General features: G+C 29.0%; 1 protein-coding gene across 1 annotated transcript; it reads right to left on the minus strand.

Moving 5' to 3' along the window:
- Positions 1-5,078: 5,078 nt before the first annotated feature.
- On the minus strand, positions 5,079-15,597 carry LOC107440897 (calreticulin). The gene is made up of 9 exons (XM_016053974.5): positions 15,422-15,597; positions 12,898-13,002; positions 11,570-11,773; positions 10,645-10,739; positions 10,357-10,566; positions 9,615-9,872; positions 6,763-6,855; positions 6,553-6,687; positions 5,079-5,522 (listed from the first exon to the last, which is right to left on the minus strand). Exons 1-9 carry the CDS (start codon positions 15,510-15,512, stop codon positions 5,499-5,501), a joined length of 1,215 nt encoding a protein of 404 aa, XP_015909460.1. The 5' UTR covers positions 15,513-15,597; the 3' UTR covers positions 5,079-5,498.
- Between the last annotated feature and the right edge of the window lie 1,226 nt (positions 15,598-16,823).

A 16,823-nucleotide genomic window follows, 5' to 3' on the forward strand; every position in this document is an offset into this window, starting at 1 on the left:
GATAACTCTTTCAAAAGTAAGCCAAACCGTGCAAAATTTGCATATGTTGTCCACTAAGAGTAGCTGAGTAAAATTGCAATATGCAAATTAGTGGCGCTGCACTCGGCTTACGTCATCTGCCTGGAGCATAAAAGTCCAAGTTTGAGAGAAAGCACACAAATTTTACTGTGATTGCGACATTGAAAATTTGAGATAGCCAATTCGTAATAATGACCTCTAGGCATCATTTGCCTGAAGAACTACGATGGAGAGCCATCGGGAGACTAGAGGCAGGGCAGAGTCAATCAGAAGTGGCCAGATGGCTAAATGTGAGTCCATCTGTGGTTCATAGACTTTGGAGGCAATTTCAAACCACAGATTCGGCATCTAGGAGGTTCAGTCAAGGACGGCCAACTGTTACGACCAGTGCCGATGACCGATATTTGACATTAAGTGCACGCAGGAATAGAACCGCTACTCCGACACATCTTAGATCCTCTCTTGCTGCAGCCACCGGAAGGTTGGTGTCAACGTCAACTGTGCGCAGAAGGCTCCACGAAGGTGGTCTGTATGCGAGACGACCAGCCATTTGCGTGCCGCTCACATCACGCCATAGGAGAGACCGTTTGCAGTGGGCCCGACAACATGTCCACTGGACGTCAGATCAATGGAGGCCTGTTCTCTTTACGGATGAGTCCAGGTTTAGTCTAGAAAGTGACAGTAGACGTTATTTGATATGGAGAGAACCTGGGACCCGTTATCATCCATCAAACATCCGTGAAAGAGATGCATACGGAAGAGGCAGTGTCTGTGTTTGGGGAGGCATATCCTTAGGAGGGCGCACATACCTCCATGTCTTTCCAAGGGGAACCGTGAATGCTCAGGTTTATCGAGACAACATCCTTGATGCTTATGTGCGCCCATATGCCGGGGCAATTGGTGATTGCTTCCTGTTACAGGACGATAATGCAAGACCACACAGAGCTCGCATTGTTGATGATTATCTTCAACAGGAAACAATTACTCGCATGGAGTGGCCAGCTCGATCCCCGGACTTGAATCCTATCGAGCACGTTTGGGATGCTCTAGGGAGGCGTGTATCTGCCATCAATCCGCCCCCTCAGACCCTTGCCACGCTTGCAACTGCTTTACAAGAGCAATGGCTCTCACTTCCTATTGAACTGATAGACCGCATAATTGAAAGCATCACACATCGCTGTTTGTGCTGTATTGCTTCTGGAGGCAATCATATTCCATATTAAAGGTACTTTTTCTATTGCAAACCGATACTTCCAATTTGTTTATTTTATACATGTGCTAATTTCTATACTACTATTAATGTCTGATAATTTCTTTTTATGTTGTTTAATACCTTACTATGTGTTGTATATTGTGGGTAAGTTTCATAAAATTCCATGTGTAATTTCTTGAGTTATCGCGATTTTTGTGAATTTTCCTTAATTTATGATAACCAGTGTAGTTTCCCCACCAGTATAGCTAAAAAAATTATTTTATAAAATTAACTTTCCAAAACTAATTAAATTTAATTAGTTTTAAAATGTTCTTTTTTTAAAAAAATGAGAAATATAAATCTTTTGGGGAGAGAGGGCTTTTTGAATTTTTATAATAATACTATATAAAAATTCATATGTTTCATAAATAAACAAGCTCTAATTTTTCGATCAAATGTTTATTATTTTATTTACTTATTTTCTTAAAATAAAGGGAATTATTTAATGAAAAAATGATTATTATTGTACTGCTGTAATAGTTATAAATTACACATTATAGCCCCAATGTTAGTTTGCTTCCATTTTACTTTAATTATAAGAAACAAATATAATATATAAATAAAGGAAACTTTATATGAATCCTTTTTAAATGGTTGAACGGTTTTTTTCAAGTATAATTTATAACTACAAAAATATGTCTATAGCAGTAAAAAATATAAGTATAATTATAAAATGATGCATAATATGAAAGAAATGTTCAAAAAAAATGTTTTTTTAAATAAGTAATTTTTAAATCCATTTTTTTTAATGAAGAAAGAAAATGGAAATCCGAAATAAAATGTTAAGATTAAAAGTTTTGTGTCCGAGATGCTATGGAAGGGTGTGCCTAGAAATCGAAGGAAGTTTAATAAATATTAATAAATGAAATTAAAAAATACAAAGTAAGGTCTTGATAAATTACACAACTTTTTTTTTCTCTTTTTAAACATAAGGATTATTGAAACTTCAGCTTAAGTCATAAATATAAAATTAAAATTGTGTGTGAGTAATATTTCCGCGACTTAATAGCAAGAAAAATCAGTTGAACAATTAACTATATGTTCCTTAATCTAGCCATTCAAAAAATAAATAAAATAAATACATTAAAAAATAAGTTAATTAATTAAAAATAAATAAATTGAACTTTTATGATTGGTTAAACCTGAAATCTATCTTTTAATGAATGGAAATAAATCTATTTCTCGGTAGTCGGCACTCTTTACTTAACTAATGCTACATAATTTTCACAAAAATATTTACTTATAGCGACAATTTGTCAGAAAACTTAAAAAATTATGTTCCCAACATTTCAAATTTTAACATTCCTTTATTTCTCTCATTAAGACACATATTGTTTTTAATAATACAGATATGCCAAACTGGTCCGGACACGATAAAATAATTTAATAAACGGTAAATAACTACAAACTAAAATTTGCTGATATTTGGTTAATTATATTTACTTTTTAAAAGGTTTAACATGAATTCACTATTATAAAGTGGCGAATTATATAAGCCTTCGAATTACTTAGAAATAGTGGTGGATAAAAACCTAATGAATCGAATTTATTTTAACCAAAAATCATCCATCACAAAACTATACCATTCGAAATAATTTAACCGCTGTCCGGAGTAAGTTCCCATCTCTGATAATAATAATACAATAACGAGCATTTAATTACACAACATTCACTTTTTTCTACCAAAATATCAATGGCCATATTAAATGTTTGTTTTTTTACATAAAAGTAGTTATATACAAAAACAAAATATTATAATTTTAAATGTATAACCTCATAAGGGGGAGGAGAGTATACGTCCCTCACACAACATATACAGAGATGCAAACTTGCTCTGCTCCGTGTAGAAAAATATTTTCTATCATAAATATTATCAAAAATTATGTTTATTGTATGATTCTTTGTTTATGCAAATTTAATGTAAAATTATTTTCCCCCTCTACGTATAACTAATTCAAAAAATCATGTGAAACATAATTTTGTTCCAGGTAAGCATTAGAAATTTTACCAGAATTATCTTAAATTCAGAAAGGTTTGGTTTTTAACTCTTTACCACTCCATAAAATATTTTAAAGCAAGTGGAGCAGTTGGCATTGCTGGAAAATATATTGATCGCTAGAAATTATAACGTGAGCAAATAAATTGAATATGATGCATTTATATAAATATATAAGAAATGATTACTTACAATCAACCAGGAAAATCCTTGTAATATTTGTTGTTCATTTAAATAGTTGAATGAAATATAGAAGTCCAGATCACGGGTAAAAATCCAATAAAAATAAAATATCCAAAATAGTGAGTAATTTTTAAAAAAAAAAAAAAGTATTTTTTGAAGCAAATCTTGAAAAAACAATTTTAATTAACAGAATTCTTTTGTATGAGCTTGAACACCTAACAACTTACACTTATGACGGTCTTTCTCTGTCATTTGAAGTTTTTATTCTGCACAGTTTTCTAAATAATTCTTTTCAATGTTTTGTTTTTATTATCCTTTTAAAATTCTGTTCTTACTTAAAATAAACAATATATCAAAATAGTTTGAAAAATTGAAGGAAAAAAAAAACGTTGGTGCTGATTGATTTTGCGCTTTTCAAATAATGCGCCTACGGCACTCGCCATAACCTAGATACGCCACCGAGGCAAGGAATCGGTCTTTTCCCCAGGTGGTGTATTCGAACGTTGCGATTGCCTATAGTAAACTGAAAAAATGTTCTAGAAAAATTTTTCAATCTAGATATTTGCTTTTTAATAATTACCATTTTTTGAGTATTTAGAAGTTAGCAGCATCCCTGTATCGGAAACTAGAAAGGAATCTTTGGGAACGATAAACAACGAGCAGGGCGTAGTCCTTTATATACAGAGTGTCCCATAACCACCACCCTTAAATGTTAATTCCATCTGTTGCATTTTATAATTTTTTATGAAAATAGATTTTTAATCTTGAAAAATATTAAATTGGACTCAAAATATGCATGTGGAAAGATATTTCTAGAAATTTACGTCAAAGAAATACTAGACTAATTGAAAATTAAGAAAATAAAAGCATTCAGATTAGTTTAAAATTTAAGCTTTTAAAAACTAATGAAAGAGAAATTCCCAGTCTTACCATAAAACCATCCTATTACTATTAATTGGTTTAAATACTCCCACCCAATTTCTGATTTTCTTCAAAGAAATAATATTTTTTTCACTATTAAAATAATCTCGAAAGGAAATCATATTGATGGGAGTCTGGTTTAAGGTAATGCAAATGCTGTACCATTTCCAGCAGAAAACAAATTTATTCTGTATAAACTAATGAATCAATATCTCATGCCTTAAATCAAAATCTTATGAGAAATATTAGTTCTCTCTAAAGAGAATTCAATGTGAATGCAACAAATGTGTCAACATTAAGAAACTTAACTCCTACCTATAAAGTTAGGCACAGATTGCGCTAGGGGTAAAAAATCATCCCAAGACTTCCGGGATACTGCTTCAGATTGTCTAAGACTAGTTAAAACTATTCTGCTTTGCAGGTTGTTTATATGTGCGAAGATTAAATTTTAAGTTGGTCACCAAATAAAAGTACACCCTGTTAATGACCACTGATTTTTCTCAGCAATACTTATTGAGACTATTAAAAGTTTACAAATCTTAACAAATTTGAAAGACAAAAAGGGTATTTAAAATATTAAATTGAAACAGATATCTAGATATTACTCCTATTGATTTTTTTCTCTAGGAAAATTTAGGATTTTTTTCTCTAAAAAAATATGTAACTATGTACAAAATCATAACACTTGAAACTTAAAAATAACTGGGATTGTTTCTATAAATAATTTTAATTGTTCAAATATACAAAAATTGTCCATAAATAATTTAACAAAATATATTAACAGAAGATTTGAATGATAGTGTACAGTTCTTTACATGGTAAGGAACACTTAAAATCTCTGTCTTGTTATTAACAATACAGATCAAAATTCAACAAATTGATACGAAAGAATAATGTACTGGATGACTATTCAAGACCAGGATTAAATGTTTAGCTCTGAAGATGCTTGGAAACAAGAATGATACAAAATCTGGTCAAACAGGATAAAAGTAACTTTTACAAATGTACGTTAAGATTAGCTTTGCAGTTTCTACAGAAGTGGTATAAAAAGTCCAATGATAGATGCATCAATGAAACCGATGAGCATGAACTAGTAGACTTTACAATTTTTAGACTATTTATCAACAGCTAAAGTTCATCATGAGAGTCAGCCTGTAAATGAAAATATAAAATAAATCAAACTATGTACAATATTATCAAGGGTAACACTGTTCTTTCTAAAAATTCTATAGTGAACAATTTAAAGTTACTGAGAATCTTGATATTTGCAGCGTTAAAAGTAAAGCAAGAGTAAAAAGCTTAAATAAAATTAACAGGCACTACAAATCAAAAGTTGTGATAATCATGCCAACATAAATTTCTGCATTCCTAATATTTTTGAAATTTACATCTCGTGGTTTCTCTTGCACTAAAAGACTTCAATGTTATTCAGTAAGGAGGAGTGCAGAACAATTGAGCACAATTTTGCCAAGAGTTTAAACACATGATTAATCTTACCCTTTCTCAGCAATAAAATTATTTTGCCCTGAATCAGGGTGAAGGTAGATTTTAATAGTATTGATATTATACACTGGACTTAGAGCATAAAAATTCTTACCAGTCATGAAATCTTCAAAAAGAGTGATAATTTAACTAGTGAGAACTAAATTTTAGTGACTCCAAGAGAAACCTTACAGTGGACACTTTGGATAATTAATGCAATTCTAAACACTTCCAAAGAGAATTTACTAGTTATCAAGGATGAAGTCACAGTGCCTTTCATAACAAGTTTAAAGAAAAAGTTACAAAAAGGACTTAGCAAGGGGGAATTAGTTTCATCGCTTCATACTGAGATATAAAAGACTAACATTAAAGAAGAATAAGAACAGCAATGAAAGCACATTTTATACAACTCTGGCATTTTTATGACAGATTTTAAGCTCTACAAAAACAAATTAAGCTTTAATAGATTGACAAGTTATGACTTTCACTCTAAACTTTCAAATCATTAATAATTGAAAAAGATAGTATTAGTATTCAATACTAGAGATTGAGGTAGTGGTAAGAAAATACTAACAGTAATACTATTACAATAGCTGTTTCTAAGCTTTTAAGTTTTAAAATTAGGATAGGTTAAAAACCTATGTTACACTACATTCATTGACATAAGTAAGAAAAAAAGAATAAACTACATAAGTTATACCTCTGTTGTGTCTTCTGTTGTATCTGCAGAATCTGCTTCATCTAAATCTTCCTCTTCTTCATCCTCTTCAGTTTTTGTACTGGTAGCTTTACGTTCCTCTTCTTCCTGTTTTTCTTTCATTTTCTTTTCTGCTTCCTAGAGAATAAAACTCAGTTAAGGCTTCAAGTGAATAGAAGAATTGAAAATTAGTGAAAATGGTTGCTCACTTACTTTAATTGCACCCCATGTATCACGACCTCTTTTCTCAGCCTCTGCCTCATCATCTGTGATCAGTATATTATCAAATATAGAGCCAGATTTTACCTAAAGCAGTAAGTGTACTTTAACAATTTGAAAGTAATTTTATAATTTCAAATCTGAATTTCAAACAAGCAATACACAATGAATTAGTTTCCCAATAACCAAAAACAATTAAATTGTAGAAGAATAGACTGAAGATAAAACTTTTAACCAGAGTATAACAGGATTGTTCATCTGAGATGGTTTTAGTCCACAGCTTAAATATTTAGTGAATATCTTATATTCAAAACAATATTAAAATGGCATGTGTACTCTAGATTTATAAGTTATTCAGATTTTAGACTATTCTTGCCAAAAAGAAAACTTGAAAAACAGGATTTTCAACTACACTTTTCTATAATAATCTTTAAGAAAAAGATCGAGGTAGCACATTGAAAACTGCAAAAAATTTTAGTTTATTTAAATTTATATACTCTAATAACATTCTTATAATTAGAAAATCAAAAGTTATTAATTACTCAAATTTATTGGCAGTGGCAATTAGGAAAATTCGGATAAATTAGTGCAACTTCATGAAAAATCTAATTCACAAAGTAAAGATAGATAAGAGCCCTTTTTAAAAGTGGAAGTTTATTTGGAGCAAAAGTAGTTTCTTAAAATTTTAATAATCATTGTTGCATTTTTAGGCTTCATTAGTGCTAAAAACAAACTTTGTAAATATTCTTAAACTCATTCAAACACTAACCTTTACAAGCCTTAGATTTATTAAGCAGTCAGCTGTTTAGAATATATATTTTTCTATTACTGTAACCTTCAATTTGAATAATTAAAAACCTGATGATAAAAGGTAGGTATATTTAAAAATTTTAGTGAGACTTCATTACATATTGTACGTGCCAATTACATATCTTCAAAATTAAGATCATATCTCAGAATGAAATTCTATCAAAAGATATACAGCTAAATGTTTATGCATTTAATAAACATATACTAACATATAAGTACCACATATTTTTGAATATGAGAAAACTTTCAGAAAATTTTTGAATGCTAAAAAAGGGGTTTGATTATCCACTAACATTAAAAATAAAGTCTTAACTTAAACATGCAGTCTTTTTCAGTGCTTGGCAATGTTCTACTTTGGCTTTGCCAAAATGAACAGCCGATGTCAATTCCTTATGGTAAATGAGAAGTCTGGAAAAAAAGAGTGGGAACAAAACAGGTTTCGCTGATGATTTGAGAACAATCTGTTCATTTGAAATACTCGTGGAGTAGAGTGGGTATATTTTTACTTCTGAGCATAACATGCCTTATTTAGAGTATGCTTGTAGACTAGTTTTTAATTTCGGGGGACTTTCCAAATAACAAGCATACTCTTAAGCTTGTACATAAATAGGCTTATATCTAGAAATATATGGTATACATTGATCATTACTTAAGTTGCACTGATAATTTAATAATGAACCTATATAAAATCGACACTTAAAATTCGTTAAAGTAACACAAGACTAATTGTTTCATATAATTGCAAACAAGTTTTAAAAGCAAAAAACATTTGCTTCAAAGTTTTTTCAATAATTAAAAATACAACTATGCTTATACATTCAAACCCCGTTATAGTGATCACGGTTTATAGTGAACTCCCGGATATAGTGAACGAAATGTTCGGTCCCGTGCCTTGCTATACATGTATGTTATTTTTTGTGGATATAGTGAAAAATGTGAGGAAGTTGGATATAATGAACTTTTTTTTGCCTTCGACTGATTTTTTCTTCATTGTTTTTTGTAATAAGTTTGAAATTTCTACTTCAAAATAAATACATATACCAGTGTTTAAAACCATCTATAGAGGGTAATGTAGCGATAAGCATTTTTTCTTGTTTTCTTCTTTTATTTCACCTTCAAATCCCTAAACAAACCAAGCAGATGTTTCCAACCCAGGCAGATGACGCACCTATAAGGAGTCAGTGGGATCAATATGCATTTTCTGTCAGAGGGAATGAGTAATTATTCATAATTGGTCAAAAGGATGGACACTAATATGTGTTGATAAGGCCCTCATTTCAACTTCTCTTTGCTCTCAGTTCAGTTAAAAAAACTGCAAACAAGTGTCTCAAATTTAACTATGGCAAGCAGTAAATGTAAAATGTTCTCCATTGATAAAATGGACATAATCAGAAAAATTGAAAATGGATGCAATTAAGTTGATATTTGCAGGGAATATAAACTATCCAAATCTGTAGTTTGTAACAAATGGAAAAATAGGTAATTAATTATTTCTGCTCATGAAAAAAATTTCGATGGCAGAAAAAAGTTTAGAAAAGCGGATCACAAGAATGTTGAAGAAGCATTTCTGAAGTGGTTTACCATTCGAAGAAGCCGCAATCTTCCAGTATCTGGACAAATTTCCATGAATTTGCTAAGCGATTTTATGAGGCAACTTTTATGTGCTCGAATGGCAGATTAGACAGGTTTAAATAGCGGAATAGCAGAAATTCAGGAAAAATTATCCGAGAGTCAGGAAGTGTTTTCATATCTGATTTTGAGGATTGCTCATCACCTAAAAAATGCTAATTTTTTTTGCATGCAAGACGAAGAGTAATGAAAAATAACACATCTTTTACTACTACATAATATTTTTAAGTCATTTATTTGAATGATGTGTAATTAAAGGGAGGAGTTTGGGAATCATTAGTTAAATTGCATGCGTAATGGATATAGTGAACTCCCAGTTATAGTGAACCAAAATGTCGGTCCCTTGAAGGTTCACTATAGCGGGGTTTGACTGTATTACAGAATTATAATAAATTGAATCAACTTACTTGCCAAAGATCAATTCCAACACTACAAATTTCATCATATTGGTAAAGGCTTGAATCTTCTACATAATCAGGATTGTCAACTTCTGGATGAATCCAAGGTCCTTTGTAATTAGGGTTATCTAACAGTCTAGGCTTCCATTCACCTTTATAAGCAGGATTGTTGATTTGAGGTGGCTCCCATTCTCCATCCATTTCATCATCCCAATCTTCAGGCTTTACAGCATCAGGGTCTGGAATGTATTCTGGTTGTTCCCAATCCTAAAATTGTCAAGTTAAAAATGAAATAATTGCATAGTAAGAGAATCTTTGTTAATTCCAGAAGAAAATTTGCAGTTTCAGTATACAGAAATTTTAAAGCGAAAAGTATTAAATGACTTTCAAAGAATGTTAGGAAATTTTATTTCAGACAGACCGAAATATCCAATCTGCTTAAGCATGTGAGCACAGGGTTGAAAGAAAAGTATTAAGAGGTCAGTAAGTTTCCTTACATTACTTTTTCTCATGAACATGAAAAGTTGAACATTCATAATATTAATATAATAAATATTTTAGAAAAAAAATTCTTAAAATTGAATTAAACTTTAAAGCTAAAAAGGACCTATAGAACTATTGTCTAGATCCAGAACATGCAACTAATAGAAAAACTTTAGTTTAATTTGTATAAGTAAATATAGAACAAGTTCTAATATTTAGAAATTTAATAATTTGAAACCTATTTAATCTATAAAATTAAAAATCTTACTTCAGGTTTTTTATCTTCTGGGTCTTCAATTTTAGGATTATCATCCCAATCTTCTGGTTTCTTAGCTTCAGGATCTTTTATTGTTTTTGGTGGAAGAAAATCCCAATCTTTCTCAAGTTCTCCACTTTCAACCTTTTCATTATCGATCTTCACAATATATGTATTATCAGGTTTAATAATAAGTGTGTATAAATGAGTGTAAACATCATCCTAAAATAAAAATAAATATTTTATTAAAAACTAGTAAAGTTGAAAATTTTAAAATTTCTAAATAAATTAAAAAATTACCTTGCATCTTATCTCTTTGTTAACCAAGAGATTTTTGCCTTTGTAGTTAAAGATGACATGCACTTTTTTAGTAGCTGGACCACAAATATCAGGCCCTAAAAATTAAATTGGATTATAGCTTTAAATATTTTCTGAAACTATTAAGCAAAGTCAATAACTATTTCTTTACAGATCACTAATATTAGATGAACGAACGAATATTAGTCTAAAATTACAGAATAGTCTTAACAGATTTTATTTGCGAAAAAGGTTAAAAGATCCATTTAAATTACAGAATTTTACTCGCTAGGTAACGAAACCACTTTGGTTTGAAGGATCGTACCAATGGCTACAACCCAATTGTACAAGTGAGCCATAGCCTTTCATAGAATCAATTTTCCATTTAAATCCATTGTTTTTAAAGAGAAGTATCTTCACAATAAATTGAATTTTGTGTACATATTCTAGTACATTCTTCTAGCATTCGTTTAACAAAGAATGTTATGACAACCTAATGCATTAGAATACATATTTTGTAAATGAAGATCTATTTAGTTTGATCTATTTTATTAGTTAACTATCAAGTTGATAGAAATCACGAAATTTATTACTAGTATTAAGAAAAGAACGAGGATAGTTTTTTAAAGTAAATACACACTCCAAGAACTTTTCAGCCAATTTCTTAGAATTTAAAAACGTTGCATGATATAGATTGCATACAGTTTCAAAATAAAAGTTATTGTATAAAATAGTCTTTATTTCTTGTTTTCCTCTCAACTAACTGAGTGAAATTTTGAACTATGTTAAAACATTTTGAAAACTTATTAATAAATAATCAAAAAAAATCAGATATTTATAGAAAAAATTTGATTTCTTAAATATGAAAGAAATATTTAAAACTAAGATTCCACACAATTAAACAAATTTAAAACTAAAGTGAACTTACCAAACATCATAAGATAAGGAGTTTCACCATGCATATCTTTAGGATCTAAACTGCAATCAAATATCTTTATATAACCACCGCCACAGTCAATATTTTGTTCGTGCTTGACAGTAAATTGAAGAACCAATGTTTTATCTTTATTACTAAATGGTTCAAATTTTGTAGACAACCCATAGAATCTTGCATCTTGAGAAGTTTGTACACCTAACAAAAAGTTTCACTTTAAATCTTCCAATATTTAAATATATATACAGTACAGAACCCGTTATCCGGAAATCAGAAAACCAAAAAATCTGAACGAAATTCAATAAATTTTCCCGCAATTTAAAAATTTTTTTTTTTTCCTCATAAGATTTTAGGATTTTTCTTTCTTTTTTGAAAGATGTTTACCTTACCATCATTTCAGAAATAATCATTGGTGTATTACTTCATCATTTTTTCTTATTTTTAAGATTATTTCCATTTTTTTTTTAGTTGGGTTTAATACTAAAAAAAACTGCTTTTTGTAGCGATTCAGAAAACCTGAAAAATCAGTTATGCGGAATAGCAATGGTCCCGATCGTTCCGGATAATCGGTTCTCTACTGTACTTTAAAAATAATTAATTTATAATGAATCTTCATATGAATTGTCCCCTTATTCATGAAATTCAGTTTAATCTACATGAAAGATCTATATTTTAATTCTATTGACACATTTTAAATCTAAAATTTATCAATGTACACTACAAGGTCCTATTTAATCTTTTTTTAAAAAGATTAAAGAGAATCCTTTTTTTTAAAAGGTAAATAAGTTTTAAATTTGGTTCTTATGAATTATTCTAATTTAAATGATTTTGGTTTAAAATATAAGTTATATGCAAGAATATATAAAGAATGAATTAACTCAACTATAAATGCTTATCAATTAAAATTTTAAGATATTTTTTTCAATACTACGATGTTTTTAGTAAAAGTTTTCATAATTGATCTTTTACTTAGTTAAAAATCAGTTTCAGTGTATAAGTGAAAACTATTTCTAATCTATTTTGCAATAAATTTAATTTCTGAATGTTTGTCAAAAAACCTTTTTTAAAAAAAAAATTTCAACTAAAACAAATTAAAACCTTGTTATTCATACCTGAAAAGGTTACAACATAACTTTGTAAATTAAAACATTTAATAAACACTTGTAGTTACTTTTATATTACAACTATTAAAAACTCATTGTGGTTAAAAATGTTACCTAGACTGTTAGCCAATTATAGAAAATAAAAAATTATTTGAAAATTTCATATAAGCTACTAAAAGTTAAAAATATGTAAAACTTATGAATTTTATTTAAAAATACCTTTGCTTATCTCAGGATCTCCATAGAATTTTCCAGCTGTCAACACAAACTTTCCCCATTCTTTACCAGAATGTTCAGATTGGATCCATTTCTTCTCCCATGAATCTAAATATTATATTTTAGAAATATCAAAGTTTGGAAAAAAATTACACTGATAAAATAATTTAAGTATTTAGATTTTAAAAATCATTTTTACTGAAAGTACATGTTTTTGTTCTTCAGACAAGAAATTACAAAATGTAGGAATTTTATTTTCTATCATGTAATCCAAAAATATGAGGATATTTTAATTTCTTACAGATTAGCATATTTCTATATTTTGAAATAAAATTCTCTCTAAACATTTCCAATAATTTGAAATTTTAACAACACAACCTTACAATATATAGATATACTAACATAACATTCATGAAATCCTAAGACCATGTACAGGCAAGAATTAACACTGCTCATAAAGTCTATGCGCTCAATAATGGAATTTTGCAAGATACAGGCAAGCTAGCAAAATAAAGTTTAGAAAATCATTAATGATGATGCATTGATAACTAGTTTATTAAAGATATGCCTAAGACTTTAATGAAATAAAATTAATTCGATATAGTTAATTTCAACAATAAGATTATGTGGAATATTCCCTCAATTGTCAATGACCACAAAAATTTATAATCCAAACACCAAACTGAACGTTTCGTATTCTCGTAAAAAAATGAAATATTTAGTATTTTTCAAAAAACTTCAATTTCCTATAAAAAAATTATATTTCCTACCATATTTTAATATTTAGAGTTTAATACATTTTGGGTTAAGATTGCAAGAAAACAAAGTGAAATGAGTTTTTTCACTTTTCCATATTGATACGAGAAAAAGAAAGTCTTATTTCTATTTCAAGTAATATTACTCACTTAAACATAAAAACATTATTGCAATAGCGGAAAGCTAGTAATTTTTAACTTGTTACATATTTTTTACACATTTAATATTAGCATTATGATTTTTGTCGTACTTGTTATATTAAGTATAAAATATATTGCTCTATCACAGGAAAAAAACCAAGAGGTTAAAATAGGCTAATCAGGAAAAATATTTATTACGAACATCAAGAAAATAGTGACTCTTGGGAAAATTTTTAAAGCTTTAGTTCTTAAAACTATCATTGTACTGCAATGTTTTATACAAGACTATTTTAACAATGTTCCAAATTCTTGTCTCAATATTGTCTATGTATGCTTTTAAGATGTTCACAGAAATACAGAAATTTTTCTGCTGATAATGAAAAAATTTACTAAAACCCATGTGAGTTTTCCCCAGAAAATTAAAGCCAGGGTAAATACAAATAAAAACCTCACATGGTAAATACCAGGCCAACCCTAGAAATAGGTTTATAAAAACTTTCAGGACTCATTCATAAGCATACACATAAGGTAGGTCAAGTCCAAGATGACCCACCCTAAAATGTTTTAGAAAAATTTTCAGTTTTCATAATTTAAAATATACAGAATTTATAAAAATGAAGAGATCGATTTAATTAAAAGTTCCGGTTTACCTATTCATTTTTTTTTTAATCCATGTCAAAAATTATTAAAAATAAGAACTTATTTCATTTGGTCTACTCAAACTTATTTTGATCATAGATTTACTTTTTTCACAATAAGTAATTCAATTTGAATTTGATAATAATCATATGATGAATACCATTTCATTAAGATGGATTCTTAATACTGATACTAAGAGCTAAAATGTGTTTCTTATGAAAGAAAACTTTTTAATCAAAAAATGTTCTCTTCTAGCACTTCAGCTAATTTCTGGATTTCTTTTTTTTGGGAGGGGGGGGGGGAGACACTCAGATAAAAATTCACATTTAAAGATTCCAGATATTTCACTACAATTAAATAAAGAACCAAGTGCAAAACATGCCATTGCATTTATATTTCGACAAATTAAAATTAACTTTGTTGAATGAAAATCCAAACCATATTGCAATTTTATCTGAAATTATTACAGAACTAAGAGATTAGTTACTAAACACATTAAAATTTATATTACACTGCTTGGATTATCAATAGAAAAAAAAATACTTATAATAATGTTTCCTGATTGAGGTATAAATGAGAAACATTTCTTACTTTAAAATGAAAAAATGCCGGGATAAGTTTAGATTACAGAAAAACAAGCTACTAGAAAAAGGGAGAATGTTTTACAGACTAAAATCAAAACATTTTAAAATTTACTGATTTTTATAATTAAAATTCAATCAATCCCAATAAAGCTATTACAATAAAAATAGTTTAGATTTTAGTTGCAAGAACTTCTTCCCCACAAAGAAAAATCTCTCTAGGCATAACAAATAACGAAACTAGGGGATATTTCAGTGTCGTGGAACTATAACTACATAATTTATCAATTATCCAGTTCTAATTGAAATCGCTCATCTTGATTGATATGTGAAATTTAAATATAGATCGGGGGGTATTAGAGTTTATTAATAAACTGTTATTCGAAACACTAAATTAGTAAAATAACTTACCATCAGAAAATTCCTCAACAAAATACTCTTTAGCAAAAGCAAAATACAATAATGAATAAATTAATATAATTATAGAAAATGGAGAATTCATTTTGAAATTACTACAGCGCTAGAAAATAAATATTGTTAACTGGTCGGTGGCCAAAAAATTTAAAACACCGGTAAGTTTTCGGTGTTTGACAAAACTAGAAGTTAAAAAGATGACATGTGCTTAACTGGACAGATGGAAACAGCTTATTGGTTGGAAAGAAGAACCTATCACATCAAACCACCTGGAGAGTTTAGTAATGCCATTCAAAATTGTAAAAAGAAGAAAAATATTTTTTAATTATTGCCCTTTTTATTTTCTACCATGTAAGCTATAAGGCAACTTTATCGCGCAAAGAGCTTCCAAACTGATCGCCATTACAACTAGCCAACCAAAAATGTGTGTAATGAAATTAAAATTAATGAATTAACAAATAATATGTAAAAGTTTATGAATTATTAATGAATTAAGTATTTATCTGTAGAAAAATAATATTCTTTTTATGTTACTTATCCTGCTTTTGTTAATTTTCAAAAAGTGTTTTTTTCGCCACTATTTTTCTTTGTTTATCACTTATTTGAAAATTCTTATCGTGATTTGCTGCTCGAAATTTGAATAGTTTATAAATATTTCTTATAAGTAATCGATTTATGTTTTGGATTTATCATTTGCACAAACGACAATAATTATTAATATAGCGATATTAGAACTCATTAAAATTCACAAATATTTTTATTTTATTAAAGTAATATATATTAACTATTAATCGCTTTAACTAATAATTATGAGCGGAACAAGAGTTCGTACACTGCGATCATTTGATGGTAGGCCACATACGTGCAAAACTTGTGGTCAGTCATTTGTGCAATTAGCTGATCTTTCCAAGCATATATTGTCTCATAAAAGAACAGGCAGTTTAAAGTGTAATGTTTGCGATAAGAATTTTCTAACTGCTAGTAATTTACGTAATCATATTCTTACATCTAAGCATGATGCAAGTTCTACCCATAACATTTGCTCATTGTGCGGTAGAGCGTTTTGTTCTAAAGCACTGTTGCAAAAACATGAATGTGTAAAATCTGGTGAAAGACCATTCAAGTGCATTTTTTGTGAAAAATCATTTGCTGTGAAGGGGAGTTTGCAACGACATTATATGACACATTCTGGAGAAAAACCTTATGAATGTAAAATTTGTCATAAAGGATATCTTGATAAAAGTAAACTTACCAAGCATATGTCTAATCATACACCTGATAAACCATTTGGGTGTGATATTTGTGGTAAGACTTTTCCTGATCAAGAATATTACCAGAAACATCGATCTCTTCATGAAGAAAAGAAACGACAAGAGTGTGATATTTGCGGTAAAGTGTT

Source organism: Parasteatoda tepidariorum, chromosome 12 (genome assembly GCF_982258835.1).
Source record: "Parasteatoda tepidariorum strain Cologne lab strain chromosome 12, Ptep-v5.0, whole genome shotgun sequence".
NCBI lineage: Eukaryota > Metazoa > Arthropoda > Arachnida > Araneae > Theridiidae > Parasteatoda > Parasteatoda tepidariorum.

Bases quoted from the DNA above. Each gene is read 5' to 3' on its own strand.
- LOC107440897 (XM_016053974.5), bottom strand. From the start codon at position 15,512: ATGAATTCTCCATTTTCTATAATTATATTAATTTATTCATTATTGTAT. The intron at 6,688-6,762 runs GTAAGTGAGCAA...TTTATTCTCTAG, and splicing joins ATACATGGGGTGCAATTAAA to GAAGCAGAAAAGAAAATGAA. The intron at 5,523-6,552 runs GTATAACTTATG...TTTCATTTACAG, and splicing joins CAACAGAAGACACAACAGAG to GCTGACTCTCATGATGAACT.